General features: G+C 36.9%; 1 protein-coding gene across 9 annotated transcripts; it reads left to right on the top strand.

Moving 5' to 3' along the window:
* The first annotated feature begins 1,374 nt into the window (after window positions 1-1,374).
* Window positions 1,375-13,586, top strand: LOC132842605 (NACHT, LRR and PYD domains-containing protein 3-like). 9 transcript variants are annotated; one of them, XR_009648047.1, is made up of 13 exons: window positions 1,375-1,504; window positions 2,543-2,667; window positions 4,275-4,413; window positions 4,540-4,656; window positions 4,931-5,047; window positions 5,557-5,610; window positions 5,815-7,578; window positions 7,795-7,968; window positions 8,424-8,597; window positions 9,222-9,395; window positions 10,518-10,691; window positions 12,904-13,040; window positions 13,371-13,586. XR_009648047.1 is itself a non-coding variant. In XM_060865363.1 (12 exons), the coding sequence occupies exons 3-12, from the start codon at window positions 4,361-4,363 to the stop codon at window positions 12,944-12,946; spliced, it is 2,844 nt and encodes a 947-aa protein (XP_060721346.1). In that variant the 5' UTR covers window positions 1,375-1,504; window positions 2,543-2,667; window positions 4,290-4,360; the 3' UTR covers window positions 12,947-13,586. The 9 variants fall into 9 exon arrangements, 8 of the variants coding, with proteins under 8 accessions (XP_060721346.1, XP_060721341.1, XP_060721340.1 ...); XM_060865363.1 differs by having other exon boundaries at window positions 4,290-4,413; window positions 12,904-13,586; XM_060865358.1 differs by having other exon boundaries at window positions 4,278-4,413; window positions 12,904-13,586.
* The last annotated feature ends 6,028 nt before the right edge of the window (window positions 13,587-19,614 follow it).

Here is a 19,614-nt window from a genome sequence, read left to right as displayed (position 1 = left end):
AACGTGAGAATCAACTCTAAATCACAAGTTTTTTAAAAAATGGCTGTATATCTGAAGTGCAATTCGCAGAATTGTCCGCCAGAGGGCGACGATGTCTTTAAATCTGCAATGCAGTTTGATTTAAATTGTCCAGCAGATGGCGTCAATACACCATGACAGAAAAAAGTCTCTATGTTGCTGGTCTTAAGACGTATTATTATTATTATTATTATTATTATTATTATTATTATTATTATTATTATTATTATTATTATTAGTAGTAGTAGTAGTAGTAGTAGTAGTAGATTTCAGAATTTAATAATGAAAATCAGAGTGAATATTTTTTAAATAATCCCCAGGATCGTGTTTTTATTTCCCAAGCGTGAGGTGAATCTCTAAGGGTGAATCTTTAATGGTGAATTATTGAGTCATTGAATCTTTAAACGTGAATCATAAAGTCTTTGAATCTTTAAGGGTTTCACTTCATTTTTGTTTCTCCTGAATGTAGCTTTCAGTTTATATGTTTATATGTATTTGTGTGTATGTAGGTGTGCTTTAGTAATAATGTTACTGCAGTAAATATATCATTAATCAAATCACTGCAGCATTCAAACCTTTGCGCTTCATTTAAATAAAAAAAAATCCACAATTTATAATATGTATGTATGTATTTATTTATTTATTTTTCACATATATCAATAAAAGTAAATAAAGTAAATCTAAGCATCATGTATGTTTTTATGTGAAAAGCAATTTACAGTTCACTGGAGTTTGATATATCTTTAGCAACGGTCACATGGACACATGGTCAGTCGGCGCTGTTTCTGTTTACTGTTTATTGTCTTTTGTGTATTGTATTTTTTGTACTTTTTGTATTGTCTTGTAACTTTTTGTCTGCACTGTCTTGTCTGTCTTATTTGTCTTGTCCTGCACTGTTTGCACCAGGTTGCACAGTTGCACTTTATGTGGCTAGGACTACTTACAAGTCCTTAGCCTTGTCTTTGTTCTATGTAGCACCATGATCCTGGACAAACGTTGTCTCATTTCACTGTGTACTGCAACAGCTATATATGGTTAAAATGACAATAAAAGCTTCTTGACTTGACTTGACTCAGCTCGTCTGAAGTTGGACAATTGACTCGAATTATTCTTTATTTTGTTTCATTTTTATGTTAAATTACTGTCAGTATACTACTAACTGTGCTGGTAACAGGTAAAATTCCATCTAGGATGAATAAAGTGATCTGTGTCTGCATGTCTTTGCCTAGCCAAGTTGTTACCTATGGGAATCAATGCTATTTTAATCTAGCATTATCAAAGTAAGAGCCTAACTTAAATTACATAGGCTGATCTAAAAGAGCCTGCTCAAAGTGTCGATTCGGTCACAAACGACACATCACTCGCCAAATGAATCAGCTCTGAAAACGAAAGTGAATCATCTTCAGTTCAGGCTCCATTTTGAGGAGAGGCTGAAAACCCAAAAACATCTTCAACACCAGGCCCAATAACAAGGACTGTGGAATTAGTGAGTAGTTTCTTTAATATAAACACGTTTGTAGTTTCCTAAAGACTAAAAGTTTATAATTAACTGAAGTGTATTAAGTAAAAACAGTGTAAAGTAAAAAGTGCGTCACGTCGCGGGATTAAAGTCACGTGATAAAGTGTTTATACTCTACGTGTCACATACATGGGTTCTTTATTACATTATATATATATATATATGTATATATATATATATATATATATATATATATATATATATTATATATATATATATATATATATATATATATATATATATATATATGTGTGTGTGTGTGTGTGTGTGTGTGTGTGTGTGTGCGCGCGCGCGCGCGGGTTTGTTTGTGGTTCAGATTAAAATTACTTGTTTATTGTTTGTCTGTATCGCGGAGGTTTTCTCTGAATTGCTTCACCAGTAGTTTTTACTTCTTTATATTTTTTTATGTGTAGGTTTTAGCTGTTTTTTTTTTAAACCTACAATTAGACAAAAACAATACTACTAAAAAAAATCTAATTTACACATGCTAGTGCAACGAAGTATTAGAAAAACTCTTAAATAAGTGAGTTAATATTAGCAAATGATTTATGTATACTTAAGTTAAGGTATAAGTCTGTGGGGTTTTCATCCTAAATTATTCACTGCAGTCTGGTAATTTATCCATATACAAATGTACATGGAACACTATTTATATTTTTAATATAATAATAATAATAACTATCCGAGTAATAATTAAAGGCTAATAAATAGAGTCATAATTAGAGTTTATGAAATTTATGCAAAACACACAAAGCAAAACACAACAAAATAAACTGCTAACTGTTTAAATTTATACAGCACAACTATTTCTATTTCTATACCAAAATAAATCCAAATAATACGTATATATTTATAAATTTCCATTTATAGTATGATGCCGTAAAAACTTAAACACTTGAAATCAAGGTTGTGACATCAACTTACTGAGTATCTGTTACAGGATGTTCATCAACATGTGGTTTTCAGTAAGATGAGAAATTTGTTTCTCTGTAATATGACTGGTAGATAATAGTGACATGAGGAACAGAATGTTCACCAATCACAGCAGAGCTGATGAAAGTCGTGTGTGAACCTGAGCTTCATTATCTCCTACTGACATATCGATCTGCTTTGGAGCAACAACAACAAAGGTGAGTACAAATGTTTATTATACACATGTTTATTATACAAATGTTTATTATACACATGTTTATTATACACACGTTTATTATACACATTTTTAATGTAATATAAACTGTAATATTTTAAAACTGGTAAAATATGATCAGATACAGAGATATATACAGATACAGAGATATAAAATGTGTAATGAATTAAAATGTAAAATAAGATACTAATAGTTTAATGTGATGAGGTGATGAAATACAGCTGAAGACTATACACGCTTCTCCAAATCCTCGTGGCGCACAGTTTCTCTAACCATTACAGTGCACCTTCTTCCCTATTGGTCAGTCGGGAGAGCCGTTACTCACGTCATAACACACACGCACACGCCATATTTGGTAGGAGTGTCTTTTTGTCCTCGGACAAAATTAGTAAATAATAATATACGTAGTCGAATATTTATTTTTAAATTGATCTAAAAGATTCGGCTCGAAGAGTCGATTCGTTTGTGTATCACTCGTAATGGAATCCTCGTAACGCAATGAAAGTGTTTGTTTTTTCAGCCGCGATTCCGTGTCGTTTCTTCAAAACAAGGCAGATGTTATAATTATATTAATGTCACACAACAACGACTGTTGACTAAAAGTAAGCGATTTTATTATCAGAATCGAGCTTTTATTTATTTTTTTGATCGTGTAAAAACTGCGTCAGCGGAACTGTGTACTTCCTGTAAAGCTGTTGTTATCTATCGGCTGTTTATTTTATATATTCCAGTTCCCTTTTTTCCGATTTCACAGTCACCTATTAAGCATTCAAAGTTTTTGCTGAATGTATTATTGGGTTTTATTGGTGTGGAACAAACATTGTGATCTTACTGTAGTTTATTTCTCGTTTATTTCCATACTGTTTATAAATAGTAGAAAGTCTAATCCATATTTTTAAAGTCGTAACAGCTCAGTGTTTACATTTGATAAAATACGTGAAGCTGTAAATGATCTAATGGACACTGAAAATATTTTTCCTTTGTTTGAGGCTTTTGTGGTAACAGAAATAAATGGACTCACCTTAGGTCAAATATATCATCCAAGATATCCCTGACATCCTTCAGTCTGAGAACATTCAAAATATCTTCTTATGTTCGTCCTATATGTGTTTTTGTTGAGCGATGACAGAGTGCGCTGTTCTGGGTTTAAACATCATTGTCTGTCTTTTGCTCTGATCAGATTTGGACCATTTTAGACTTCATTTTGACCTTGATTTTAGATCTTGCCTTTGAACTTTGATAAACCTCCAGTACACAGAGGCTCAGACACGTCGTCTGTTTTATACAAATGTCACTACCGATCTGGCATTTCTGTCTTTCACACTGAATGTGCTCTTGCCCCCTAATGTTACTGCTGCATAATCTTTATAGACTACTCTTACTGTGAATCCTCATGATTCTCAAGGTTGGAGTCACATTTCAGTGACCTGATGCTGGATGAGATTATCTGAAAGCTCCTGAAATGTCACTAACCACGAGCTTCTGCCATAATTTGTTACTAAATACACCAATTTCTGTCTTCGGCTTCAAAGCTATAAAAGTTTTTTTTTCTTCAAGATTTACTGCATGTTGTTTTTTTGTGTTTACTAGAAGTTAATTTTGTAGGTGTTCGATCCAGACAACAGTGACTCAGCTGTGTGTCCATAAGCTGTCTGTGCAATCACTGATATTAAAAAATGGAGAGCTCTGATCTGGACACAGTTAACATGACCCCACCCTCAAAAAAATGGTAACTTACCTTGTCCTGATATATTAGTCATTAACTGTTGATATCTGAAATATTTAGTGAGTATATATGAAAGAAATATCCAATTAGATAAAGAAAATTACAAAATGACTTTATAATGTTGTGCAGTAAACTAGAGGGAAAAACATTGGAATCTGCAGCACCCAGCTGCATCTCCATGAAGAGTGACATGTCTATGGATCTTCCTTGGAACTTTAAACTTGGAGACTCCTCACCTGTACAAAGGTAACCCCATATCTAAAGTTACTGCAGAGAGAAATGCTGTGCTACACATGTCTTAATCCTGTCTAGCCAAATACTTCAGAGGTGTAAATATAAATATTTAGACAAGTCAGGAGGTCTTAAAGTTGCTGAAAATGTGTAAAGTAAAAACATATTGTATTAAAATCCAGGCAAATGGGTCTATGAGCATTTCTCTAAAACTCTCATAAAATAAATGTGTCAGGTAAAGACTGTATTGTGTATGAATCACTAAATGTCTGTTAATAATGATGTTCAGTACACAAAATGGAAGGAGATCAGTCTCACCACCACAGAGCTGTATCTCCATGAAGAGTGACATATCTATGGATCTTCCTCGGAACTTTAAAGGATCAGACATCTCATCAGTACACAGGTAACACCCCATGGTTCTCATGTCTAAAGTCACTGCAAATACTAAATGCTGTGCTACACATGTCTTAGTGTAAATTTTTATACATGTCAGAATATCTTAAATGGGCAACGTAAAAACATTCTATTAAAATCCAGGCAAATGGATCAGTGTAACCTTGCCGTGTTTTCATGAAGAGTGATGTAATGTGTAGAGTATTTATTTAAAACCTTATATTACACGGAGACCCTTTATATGAACACAAGCAACGGTTATTCACCATAAATCAAATATACAGGATGATAGTAGACAATATTTTCTTTAATCATTAATAATATCAAAGGTCAACACATATTTTTAACTAGACAAAAAAAAAACTTTCCCCTCACAAAACGAGCTAATGACTAAATTGCCCTTACATGTGATGGACTGACCTCCCATCTAGATTATAGTACAATTCTAAATAGAGCTGGGAAAATCAGTGATCCTTTCTGGCAGGATTTCTTATACACAGCTACAACATTTGTTCCCAGTGTTCTACAGAAGCCAGGAGACAGAAGAGAAAAGACCATGATCACAGATACAAGGTAATATCAAAAACACTAACATGACTATGACACTGACACACTGCTAATGAAAAAGCTCTCTACATGATTAGATTATGTGAATAGGAAACATACAGTAGAATCATGTGAATACACAAAGAAAAGATCATAACAACTGTCATAACCACTTATTATCTTGAACGTTAATAATGTCCTATCATGTCTTTCTACTTCCCCATTTCACAGACATGAACCACAATCTGCTGGTGTTTATGAATTCCAGGAAAAGTACAAGTTACATTTGATGAAGAGGTTTCAGTGTTTGAATGGAGTGATGATAAACCTGGGAACCCAAACACTCCTGAATGAGATCTACACAGAGCTCTACATCACAGAGGGAGAAAGTATAGAAGTCAATAATGAACACGAGGTGAGACAGATTGAAGCAGCATCCAGGAGAAGAACAACAGAGGAAACACCAATCAAATGCAATGACATCTTTAAGCCTTTATCTGAACAAGACAAACCCATCAGAACTGTGCTGACAAAAGGGGTCGCTGGCATCGGAAAAACAGTCTCTGTGCAGAAGTTTATTCTGGACTGGGCTGAAGGGAAAACAAATCAATACGTCCACCTCATATTTCCACTTCCTTTCAGAGAGCTGAACTTGATGAAGGACCAGAAACTGAGTCTGATGGAGCTCCTTCATGTCTTTTTCAAGGAAACAAAAGAAACAGAAATGTTCAGTTTGGAAAAGGTTCTGTTCATTTTTGACGGATTGGACGAGTGTCGTTTTCCTCTAGACTTCCAGAACACAGTGAGAGTGTGTGATGTAACTGAATCAGCATCAGTGAATGTGCTGCTGATAAACCTGATCAAAGGGAATCTGCTTCCCTCTGCTCGCATCTGGATCACCTCCAGACCTGCAGCAGCTGATCAAATCCCCTCTGAGTGTGTGGATCGAGTCACAGAGGTACGAGGGTTCAATGACCCACAGAAGGAGGAGTACTTCAGGAAGAGGATCAGTGATCAGAACCTGGCCAATAACATCATCAACCACATGAAGTCATTAAGAAGCCTCTACATCATGTGTCACATCCCAGTCTTCTGCTGGATTTCAGCCACTGTTCTAGAGAGAATGTTGGGTGAAGCAGAGAGTGGAGAGATCCCCAAGACTCTGACTCAAATGTACACACACTTCCTCATCATTCAGACAAACATCATAAGGGAAAAATACTCAAAGAAGCAGGAGCGTGATGAAGAAATGCTTCTGAAACTGGGACATCTGGCTTTTCAGCAGCTGATGAAAGGGAACCTGATCTTCTATGATGAAGACCTGAGAGATTGTGGCATTGATGTGAGAGAAGCAGCAGTGTACTCAGGTGTGTGTACTCAGATCTTCAGACAGGAGTTTGGGCTTCAGCAGAGTAAAGTGTACTGCTTTGTTCATCTGACCATTCAGGAACATCTCGCAGCTCTGTATGTGCACCTGACCTTCATGAAGAAAAAGATTAATGTTCTTAAACACAGTCAGGTCGTTAACTCAATCTCAGATGTCCACATCTGGGCTGTAGATCAGGCCTTGGAAACTAAGACTGGACGTCTGGACCTTTTCCTTCGCTTTCTTCTCGGACTTTCACTGGAGTCCAATAAGAAACTCTTAGACACCTTTATAACACAGACAGGAAGTAGCCCCCAGAGCAAAGAGGAAACAGTTCAGTACATTAAGATGATGATCAGTAGAAATCCTCCTGAAGATAAATCCATCAATCTGTTCCACTGTCTGAATGAACTGGGTGATAATTCACTAGTGGTGGAAATCCAAAACTACCTAAAATCTGGAAAACAAAGAAAACTCTCTTCTTCACAGTGGTCTGCTCTGGTGTTTGTGTTACTGACCTCAGCACATGACCTGGAGGAATTTGACCTGAGTAAATATAGTACAGAGAAGATAACAGATCTGGTTCTTTTGAAGGTGATGCCTGTGATTGCAGCATCAAGAAAAGCAGTGTAAGTAAATCTGAATAGAAATTAAAAAGAGAAAAATGATTTCTGTTCTAAGTATAAACTTAAAATGCTAAGACAGAATATAAAATATTGCAACATGAGATTTTCAAAATACTGCTTAAATGAAGTGTAATAAATATTAAAAATAATTAAGCAAATACTCCCCACCTGAAAGAATTTCGACTAGTGTTAATTCAGTGTGTGATTTTTTCCCTCCAGTATTCGGCATGTAACTCTTAAAGAGAAAAGCTCTGCAGCTTTGGCCTCAGTGCTCAGCTCTGAATACTCCAGACTAAGAGAACTGGATCTGTCTGAAAGTAAACTAGGAGACTCAGGAGTGAAAAGTCTTTCTGTTGGACTGAAGAATCCTCACTGTAAACTGGAGACACTAAGGTAAGATATCATCAAATATCAGCTGTAAACCAATACTACATGCATTAAAAAAATACATATAAACCCACACAATGTGACAAGTGAACTCCAATCAGAACTATCCAGGGATCCATAAGCCACAAAATATTAGTTAACATGGACATACAGTATATGCCTTGCACAGAAAAAAGATTTTAGAAAAAAATGTTTATTCAGTTGTATCTATTTAGCCTTTGAGTGAAGCGACATATTGGCACTGAAGTGTACAGTAAATATGGTGATGTACAGTACATATGTGTATGTAACAGTATACTGTATTATAGAAATCTGTGTAAAAATATTTTGAGGGGTTATAAAGTTTATTAGAATAAGCATGTGAAATATGTGAAATGCTAATGATGACAAAAGTTAAAGTAAATATCTATCCAGATATCTGATGATCTGTTAATGATGAGTGTGTTATTGTGTATCTGCAGGTTGTGTGTTTGTGGTGTCACAAATAAAGGCTGTGCTGCTCTGACTTCAGCACTGATATCAAACCCCTCACACCTGAAAGATCTGGATCTGTCTGAGAATAAACTAGGAGACTTAGGAGTTGCATATCTCTCTACTCTACTGGAGAATCCTCTCTGTAAACTGGAGACACTGAGGTAAAAAAAAATTTCTCTCTAGAGTCACATGTCCTGCTCCTCACTGAGACACTTTCTCTGATAGTGAGACTGAAGCAGGGGTTTAGTTCAGCATTGATGACTTGAAGATTATTTTAGAGGGTAGGAAGTTTAACTCGGGACTTTTGTGAATATGTTTCATTTTTTTAATTTACATTTATGACATTTGGCACACACTCTTTTCCAGAACAACTTACAGAAATGCTTTGAAGTCTCTGTCAATAAATATGTCCTAAATAACTTAGTCTAAAACACTCTGGTGGGGAGTTAATGTAGTATTAAAATAAATAGAGAAAACAAAACGTTTTGGAAATGAAGATATTATTTAAGTACTCCATGAAGAGCTCCATTTACTTCATACTGTATTTATACTGTACATTGACTTATTTTTGCTGAGTTTAGGCTTATTTCTACTCTCCTTAAAATTTGATTTCTTTCTAATACTTATTTTCATTTTTTCTGCTGCTATAATATGTACAGAATTTGTGATTTATAATATATAAAGTAATGATCTATATGAACAGGTGATTAAAGCCTCATGTCATTCTGAACGATAAAATACATTAAAGACAAAGATCTGTTGATGATGCTATTGTGTGTCTGCAGGTTGTGTGGTTGTGGTGTAACAGGTGAAGGCTGTGCTGCTCTGACTTCAGCTCTGAGATCAAACCCCTCACACCTGAGACAACTGAATCTGTCCTTTAATAATATAGCAGACTTGGGAGTGAAGAATCTCTCTGCTCTATTGGAGAATCCTCAATGTAATCTGGAGATACTGAGGTAAGATCATCTCTCAGTCACATGGCTTTCTGTAAGAGTGAAGCATAGGTTTAAATTTAGTATCATTGTCTTTGGGTTAGGGTTAGGGTAAGGGAAAATTTCTTTCTACTGCAAACTGATAATTTTTCACAGGCCCCCAGTAAAACTATTGGTGAAACTACAGTTTTTTTTGTGATTTAAAAAAAAATATTTGCTGAATTGGCTAGGAGATTTTTACACTGTGCATGAAAAGTCTAGCTAAGCTACACACTACTACTCCACACAACATAATTATTTTACAAATCATTTGTCTGATGTCCCTTCTGAAACCACAAATACTTTCTGACTGTCACAAGAAGACTACAGTCATGCCATCTGAAAGGTAGCCAAATAATTTTATTGAAATATAAAATTTAATTAAACATACAGAAAAGAATTTTACATCAGTACTGAATTATTAAAGAAAGGCCATAAAGACTTTAAATCATCTTCATTAACTATTAATAATGAAAACAGTTAACTGATATTTATTACTTTAACGATAGGTTAGATGGACACACATTAATAAGTGTATTGTCTGGGCGTAGGCAAGAACTCAAAACATCTGTACAACTGTCGGTCATTCTGGATTCACACGTTGAGTGACTCATCAGCTATTTTCATTTAGACACTGTTGAAAGGCAAAGCTCCAACCAAAATATGTAAAGTTTGGTAGATCTGAAATGGTCTTTTAAATATTTCTTTTTAAATGTTTGTCCTGCCCAAGTCTGTTGCAGCTGTCTCACAAATTGCATAACTCTGATCTACTGTGTTTGTTTGCAAGTAGTTGGCAGACATTTGTGTCATTTACAGATAGCTACCAGAAGTTAGCTGAAGTTGTGTCATTTCACATTTCAACAACACACATTTACACGTACTTTGAAATGAGGACAGATTAGCATGTAAAACTCACTCACTACTAATTTTTACTAATGTAAAACTAAACTCACTACTGCTAATCTCACAAACCTTGAGAAGAATATAAAACCAGCCACTTATTTAATGCCACTTATTATAAAGTGTAGAATTGAATGTTCTACACTTTATACATCATACCTTGAATAAGTCTCTGTTGAGGAAGTGTGTATCAATGTGTCTTTGCAGGTTGTGTAATTGTGGATTCTCAGATGAAGGCTGTGCTCCTCTGACTTCAGCTCTGAGATCAAACACCATACCCCTGAGACAACTGGATTTGTATCAGAATAATCTGAGTGACTCAGGAGTGAAGAGTCTCTCTGCTCTACTTGAGAATCCTGATTGTAAACTGGAGACACTGAGGTAAGATCATCTCTGAGAGTCACATGACCTTAAATTCCCTACATCCCCCATGTTGCAATTTCATGACCTTGAGTTAGTATCTCATTGCTTAATTTTACTCAAATACATCCTACAGAAGTTGGGATGCACCTTTTGATGTTCCTGGGTTATACAAACTCTGATGGTTGCCGTCAGTGTTCCATCCCTGCCTTGCTCAACCAAATCCTGGTACTTGGTGCACTTCCTTTCATATTCCTCCTTGGTGCCATCTTCCCAAGGCACTGTTAGTTGAACCATTATCATCTGTCTGGTAGTACCTGAAAATGTTACCATGTCAAGATGGAGTGTTGTGGAGTTATCTTCTGGAAGCCCTAGCTGCTTGCCCAGGGGGGCTTCTTTCAGCTGCGTCCGAAACTGCTTACTTATATCCAATAATTAGGCGAAGTAGTGCTTAGGCGTCGATGCAGCGTAGTAAACCATCTATCAAGCTGATGCCTCGCGTCTCTACTTCTAATGACTTTTTATGGCAGATGGCAAACCAACTTTTGATGCATTCACCGCCACCAACTGGACTGGAGTGTGAAGCACTAGTAAGCAGATGACGCCTCGCGTCTCAATCATCCTCACGTCTTATATATTTGTGTTCATTAATTTATTAAGGTTCCAAGCAGGGGTGGTTTTAGGATTTCATCTTTAGGGGTTTTAGCCCTCAGTGAGAATTTAAAACAAGAAGAGTTTTATATTATATATTATATGACAACTCTGGTAATAAGAATAGTGAAATTTCACTGCTTTTGGTTGCCGTCTTTGCGGCGATTAACATTATAGATAAACGCATCCAGCTCTGACTGCGCGTGCACGCTGCGCGTACCTGTGCTTCTCCGTTCAAATAACGCACTTTTGAAAGACTACAACGCACGCGTGTAAAAGCAAAGTAAAAAAATCGCTCTTGGATCAAACTGATAAATAATTTTCTTTCCCATCCACGACATGTCCTGCATTTTAACGTAATTTTTATTGTTTATTTATGAAAGTAAAAATTATACTTATAGTTTTAGGGTGGCTGAGATGACAGACAGGGGGCTGGAGCCACCCTAAAAAAAGGTCTAGAACCGCCCCTGGTTCCAAAGCACTCAAATTGTACAGAGAAAAAATATTTCCAAGAAATTTTGGTAAAAGTGCTTTTTTCACTTGAAGCAAATGTTGTCTTTTCCCTTTATGTTCTTGTCAGAGTGCTTCATTTTAAGTTCTCAATTTTTCTTCCCGGGGGTGGGGTGGGGGGGTATTTTCGAACCTTGTCACCTTTTTCACCTCTTGTGAGTTTGCAGGTATGATATATATAGCTGATTATGTGCCCAAGTGATACCCTTGCAGAGCAAAGCATGCTGGTGTTTCACTATTTCACTCACTACATCAGTGAGTTCTAAATATTACATTCTGCATTCAGTAATAGCAGAACATTGTCTAATTTTGTACCAATTCGTAAGTATAAAAGTAGATAGTGACCTTAGAAGGCCATCAGAGTCTCCCTTACCTCCATCACAGACATTTACACCACACGTTGTAGCCGTGCAGCATTGTACAGTAGATGACCCCACACACCCCTAACACCTACACACTCTAATTTCTGCTGTCTGAAAAATGTACCAAAGCTTTCATGGCTCTCACATCCAGACTGCTCAACAGTGAACTCCCCCAAACCATCAGATTCCTTAATTCCCAGAGAATGGACTGACACCAACCCACAAACACACACATCATCAACCATACTCTCTACACTCCCATAGCAAGGCTTGCACAGTTTTTATCCTCCTACAAACTGCTGCTAACTGTCCTTCTTGCTACATCTGTAGCATTGTTACTTGCACTTTTTTTAGTATGGAACTGTGTACTAGTTGACTCTGCACTACAAAAACTATTGTACAATATGGTATTATACTATCTGTTTTGCACTGTTTATATATATGTGCTACTGTGTTAGTGTACCTCGTCTGAGTTGTTTTATATCGCTTTGAATTTTATGTACCACCATGGTCCTGGCGGTACAATGGTTCATGTCACTGTGTACTGCACCAGCTATATATGGTTTCAATAACAAAGCTTCTGACTTGACATGAAGTTTCTGCTCAAAAAAGTCTGCTGCATTTCTCAAATTTACAAAAAAAACAACAAATTGAATGAAAAACATTTCGAATTCATTGCAAAAGTGAAGAGTGTCATTGTTTCTCTGCAGGTTGGTGGATTGTGGTGCTTTAGATGAAACCTCTCAGACTTGAGGCAACATCTGGACGTGAATAAAATAGGACACTCAGAAATGAAGCAACTTGCATTTCTTAAGGAGGATAAACATCGCAAACTACAGGAACCGAAGTAATGAATTTGTTAGATAAGAAATGAACTACATACAAGACTAATTTCTTTTTAGTTCTATTAAACAACAGATAATCTGGTTAGGAAATAAAATCAGTTTTTGAACATTTCTTAAACAGTTCACTAGAATTATCCTGTGTTTTCAGAAAGTTATGTTAATTTAAAATGAATATGAAAGCAGAACACAGTGAACCAGACAGAGTTCACAAAATGTTACAGCTGAGTGCATGAGAGTGATTAGAAATGAACACCACATCTTGTGACACTCTGCTCTCTCATCTCTGACTTTTGTCTGAATGAGATGATTTGTGATTTTCTGTTTGTCAGCAGAGCAGAAGACTTTTTCAAGCCTCATTAAAACAAACTGGAACAGAGATGATTACACACAAAAAGAAAAAGACCAGTCTGTGATCACTTGCAGTTACTGCTGCACAAGGGCTCACAACAAATGCTGAAATCAAAGGTTCACATACTTTGCAAGTCACAGATGTGTAATCCTGGATCATTTTTCTCAATAATTTAATAAAGTATAATATTTTTGACTCATTGATTGCATTCACTTTCTTTATTTTTAGTGTGAAAATCTGATGTTTTGGGTCATATTTGTGCAAAAATATAGAAATTTCTAAAGGGTTCACAAACGTTCAAGCAACACAAAAATTTTCAATTCTATTGGGTTGGACTCAGTTTAAAATTGTGTTTGTTTAATAAAAATAAAAACTTATAAAAACTTGTATTTGGCATAGTGGCAGGAATAATACAGATGACATTATGACATGTAATGCGATGATGATTAAGGTAAATTACCTTATGTACCTGCTGTATCATATTCGATACACATATATTCAACACAATTTTACTATAAAATTCTGTATAAAATATATTATTTGCTTCAATAAAGTACATATTCATAATAAAAAAAGAGTATCTTTATATGCTATTTTTACCAAAATCTTTTCAAAATGGGCAAAGATGTCCCAGCAAAAAACAGTCAGTCGATGAATGCAGCCATATTGGAAAAGACAGCCTAAAGCCTGCTATTGACTGCAGAGCATTGGCAAATTCACTAGGGGGCAGGAGACAAGTCTCAGGTTTGTACACAACAGGTTTTTGAGGAAAGTATTGATAATGCAGGTGTTTCATGCAGGTCTCAGATACTCATGTATCAAATATGATACATTTGGCATTATAGGGTTACATTAAAGGTTTCTTTTGATTTAGGGTATGAACATCTGAGTTGAAGACTCCAGTATTCCTGCATTTCCATGTTGGGTTAAATACAGCACACTTATACACACACACACATGTCACTTATTGGCAACACAGTAAACAGACAGATGAAGTTGGAAGTGTGTGTTCATCAGAGTGCACATAATTCTACACTGAAGCTAAAAAGGATCCAGAAATTAAAACTGAACACCTGGAATGGAGATGCTTGTAAAGTTGGTGTCCCTGATTTACTACGTTAGCAGAATTTGTTATTTTTTATTTGGTTCAGGAGCCAGATAGGATTAAACACTTATTCAATTCTTATAAAGTCCGGATAGCTCATAAAAGACACCACCAGCTACGAATTAAGAAGACCTGAAAGGAGGCAAATTAAATCAAACCCAGTGTTCAGAACTCACATTCCAACTGCACATTTATTTTTCCAAAACAGATCATTCATCATAGTAGACCAACATAACTTTTACAGTTTCAGCAAACCTCCAATAAAGCAATAAAAAAATAGGGAATAAAAAAATATTCATCAATAACAATACACAGAAACCACTCAATTTATCTACAAGCATTCATTCATTCATCTTCTACCGCTTATCCGAACTACCTCGGGTCACGGGGAGCCTGTGCCTATCTCAGGCGTCATCGGGCATCAAGGCAGGATACACCCTGGACGGAGTGCCAACCCATCACAGGGCACACACACACACACTCATTCACTCACGCAATCACACACTAGGGACAATTTTTTCCAGAGAGGCCAATCAACCTACCATGCATGTCTTTGGACCGGGGGAGGAAACCGGAGTACCCGGAGGAAATCCCAGAGGCACGGGGAGAACATGCAAACTCCACACACACAAGGTGGAGGCGGGAATCGAACCCCGACTTTGGAGGTGTGAGGCGAACGTGCTAACCACTAAGCCACCGTGCCCCCTATCTACAAGCAGTCTCAGGCAATTTACAGCAGCATAAACACTTAAGGAATGGCATTAAATTGAGATAATTTAGGACCAGTAACAAACAAAACTACCAAACACAATAGAAAAAGAGAAAAAAATATGATAAATACAGAGAAACACAGGTGTGATTGTATATGCGTGTGTGTATGTGTGTATCTTGTACCTGGCCAGTCATAAATACGCATGTAAGAATGTGTAAGGTGAGTGCAGTGAACTAATACCAAGTGTCAGGGGTCTTCACTTGGAGCATGTTGGGTTCAAGGAAAAAATATCCAGGGCTTGTTTTGCAGTTTTGGCCAGGACAATCATTATGTCACACCCGAATTAGCAGCCGAACCAGAGAAACGCAGATTCACTGTGGCTTCTAAGCCCACAGGTGTACACCGTCAGTGCTATTCAATTCAATTCAATTCAAGTTTATTTGTATAGCGCTTTTTACAATGGACATTGTCTCAAAGCAGCTTTACAGAACATAAACATAGAACAGAAGATAGGCATAAGGATTAATATAAAGAATTAATATAATAAAAAATTTCAAAATTCAAAATATATATAGTTCACATTATGTGTACGTGTGTATGTATATGTATTTATCCCCAATGAGCAAGTCTGAGGTGACTCAGGCAGCAGTGGCAAGGAAAAACTCCCTTAGATTGGTAAAGGAAGAAACATTGAGAGGAACCAGACTCAAGGGGAACCCATCCTCATATGGGTGACACTAGATGGTGTGATTCCAAATATACAATCAGACAAATGTTGTATTGGTGTAGGGATCACATGGAGTTCAGATCTCCTCTTAGTATCACAGAGTCAAACTGGAGCTGGTAGATCTGTAGATGTTTCCGAAACTTCATCGCACGGAAGACGATCGGAGCTGGTACAATGTCTGGGTGTCTCGGCATGGGTTGAAAAAGAGAAGAGCAGTGCAAAGGGATTAACATATCTACTGTTCATAAAAAAGAGCAGGTCTAGTGTAATAGTGCACAATATAATATAATGGGATGTATAACTGTATGTGTACGCCTGACTAAAGAGATGGGTTTTTAATCTACATTTAAACTGGGAAAGTGTGTCTGAGCCCCGAACACTATCAGGAAGACTATTCCAGAGTTTGGGAGCTAAATAAGAAAACGCTCTACCACCTTTAGTAGACTTAGATATTCTGGGAACTACCAGAAGTCCTGAGTTTTGTGATCTGAGAGCGCGTGAAGGATTGTAACGTGTTAGAAGACTAGTTAGATACGTGGGAGCTAAACCATTAAGAGCCTTGTACGTAAGTAGCAGCAGTTTGTAATCAATTCTAAACTTAACAGGTAGCCAGTGTAGAGATGTTAAAATTGGGGTTATATGGTCATACTTTCTTGTCCTAGTGAGAACTCTGGCAGCTGCATTTTGGACTAACTGTAGCCTATTTATTAAAGATGCAGGACAACCACCTAGTAATGCATTACAATAGTCCAGTCTAGAGGTCATGAAAGCATGAACTAACTTCTCAGCATCAGATACAGACAGGATGTTTCTCAGCTTGGCAATATTTCTAAGGTGAAAGAAGGCTGTTTTTGTGGTTTGGGCGACATGATTTTCAAAGGACAAGTTGCTGTCTAATATAACACCCAGGTCTTTCACTGTCAAGCTACTAGTAACAGTACATCCCTCTAATTGGAAGTTAAATTGTGAGAGTTTCTGTGTACTGGTTTTTGGACCTATAAGTAATATTTCTGTCTTATCAGGGTTTAATAACAGAAAGTTACAGCTCATCCAGTCTTTTATCTCTCTAAGGCACTGAGTTAATTTGGACAATTTAGTTATTTCATCTGGTTTTGATGAGATATATAACTGTGTCATCAGCATAGCAATGGAAACTAATCCCATGTCTTCTAATAATGTTCCCTAATGGAAGCATGTATTTCGAGAAAATTCAGCCTCTTCACACTCAGTCTTTCATGCAAAACGGCCTTAATCAGGCAAGGTAGCTCCCTTGTAACACCCAAGTTACCTGGATTACACATTAACTTATGGTTTCTCTCGCTATTCATAAACCATAAAACACACACACACCTTTCATGCGTTCAAAATGCGTGCACACACTTCTTCCACTTCTGCTCACTTTACCCAAGAAAAGTGTCTTCCATCTAGTACATTGCTCTTTTTATAGTCTCCTGCTGATTAATAATTTTCCTTTACTGATCGACAACCCAAATACATGCTGTATAAGGTCACTCAGGGCAAGGGAAACCTGGATGATCTGCCAATCCATTTTAGGGCACAATACGCACACACACACTATTATACCACAATTTATAAATGACAATCAGTCCTTGATGCATATCTTTAATCTGGGTAGGAAACCGGAGTGCCTGGGCAACCCAGAAAACAGACGAAACAAGAGAAGTGAGTACACCGTGGTACAGTATGTATTGGAATTGTCTGTACTGTGTGCCATTTGTGTGTCTATGTCGGTGGTGGGATGGGTGTCTTGTCTCCTCAGTTTCTCCTCATTTACATACAATTGTATATTATAGTGTGTCCATCTTTTTCTTACACCTCCTTTTCCAATATGACATACTGTAAACATTTCACAGCGATGTCATTCATTTGTACCAAGATGTGGATTCACACTCTGACAGATCTTATAAAGGACATCAGCATAGCCGGCCTTCCTCAGTAGATGAATGGGAGGATGATTTATAAAAAATAGTCACAGATAATATATAGTAGCATATTTAGCTATTTTGTTGATTTAGTTGCTTGTGATGGTAGGGCAATGAGCCTGGAGACATACCAGTGCCTTAGAAGTAATTAAGTTGTTTGATACTTAAGGAAACTGGAAGTGGGTACTTTCAACACTGACATACACTCTAAAAAAACGTTGGGTTGTTTTTTCAACCCAAATGCTGGGTTGAGGCCGCTGAGTAGGACTTTGGGCTGTTTTAACCCAAGTTTGGGTTGAAAATTGTCTTGAGCTATAACCCAGTGGTGCTGGGTTGGGAACACGGACGTTAAAGAGAGCATGCACGTCAACGCGAAAATCAGACGACACCTGTGCGAGAAGCCGCCATCTTTGTGTCTTTAGATAAAAGTGAGTGAAATTCTGTCTAAAACGTAAGTTATTCACGTAAGTCAATTACACTTTGACTTTCATTCACTTACTCGCTACTCTAGACTCTTAATGCTACTTTACACTTAAATGGAACTTAACTAAACTTCACTAAAATTAACGAACTTAACTGAAATTCTTTTAACTTAACTTAATTGCTACATTTCTGTTTTCTTTACATTAATTTTGCTTAATTTTCTTCATCGCTTTTCTCTTCACTTGTTTTTGCCATTTTTGTCACTCTTTCCTCACTAACATCTGCCGGTCATTTTAATAAAAACCTGTCCGGTTGGCATATCGCATGCGGTGTAGTCACACAAGTTCAAATTTTTTAACGGATCCAACGCTCAAAACAGATCCGAAAATTACGGATCCGCAGATGGTCGGCACCTCACGCAGTGCCTTTGCGACTCTCCATAGGATGACTTCCATTTTATCGACCGTCGTTTGTCGTGTGCAGTGGAAAGGCGGCTTTAACTGAGTGAGACGCGGGAAGCTGAGGCGGGGGAAACAGAGCACACGTGGTTGTTGGGATCTTTGTAATAATAATATTTTATTATTGTAATAAAATCATAATAATTATAATTATAATAATAATAATAACAACAACAACAACAACAATAATAACGAATGCCATACAATAAGTCATATAGTTGTGGCGTAGGTTAACATGTCAAATGGCCATAACTCATTGGCCAATATTTGAGATGAATTGAAAAGTTTTATCCTCCACCTTGTGTGTGTGGAGTTTGCATGCTCTCCCCGTGCCTCAGGGGTTTCCTCCGGGTACTCCGGTTTCCTCCACGGTCCAAAGACATGCATGGTAGGTTGATTGGCATCTCTGGAAAATTGTCCGTAGTGTGTGATTGTGTGAGTGAATGAGAGTGTGTGTGCCCTGCGATGGGTTGGCACTCCGTCCAGGGTGTATCCTGCCTTGATGCCTGATGACGCCTGAGATACGCCTGAGCACAGGCTCCCCGTGACCCGAGGTAGTTCGGATAAGCGGTAGAAGATGAGTGAGAGAGAGTGAAAAGTTTTATACCTTTTTTATTTTTCTTTATTATTATTTATTTGCATATTTGTCACACTTAAATGATTGAGATCTTCAAACAAATTGTAACATTACACACAGACATTCAGAGTAAATACAAAATGCAGTGTTTAAATGATGATTTCATTTATTAAGGGAAATAAAATGTGTCTAACCTTCCTGGCTCTATGTGAAAAATAATCCCCCATAAACCTAATAGCTGGTTGTACCGCCCTGGACGTGTCATTTACCGGAAGTTACTTG

Source organism: Tachysurus vachellii, chromosome 3 (genome assembly GCF_030014155.1).
Source record: "Tachysurus vachellii isolate PV-2020 chromosome 3, HZAU_Pvac_v1, whole genome shotgun sequence".
NCBI lineage: Eukaryota > Metazoa > Chordata > Actinopteri > Siluriformes > Bagridae > Tachysurus > Tachysurus vachellii.
Note: the sequence above shows the minus strand (reverse complement) of the source record. Positions and strands in the feature narration are given on the sequence as shown.

Bases quoted from the DNA above. Each gene is read 5' to 3' on its own strand.
- LOC132842605 (XM_060865363.1), top strand. From the start codon at position 4,361: ATGGAGAGCTCTGATCTGGACACAGTTAACATGACCCCACCCTCAAAA. The intron at 4,414-4,539 runs GTAACTTACCTT...AATGTTGTGCAG, and splicing joins ACCCCACCCTCAAAAAAATG to TAAACTAGAGGGAAAAACAT. The intron at 8,598-9,221 runs GTAAAAAAAAAT...GTGTGTCTGCAG, and splicing joins TGTAAACTGGAGACACTGAG to GTTGTGTGGTTGTGGTGTAA.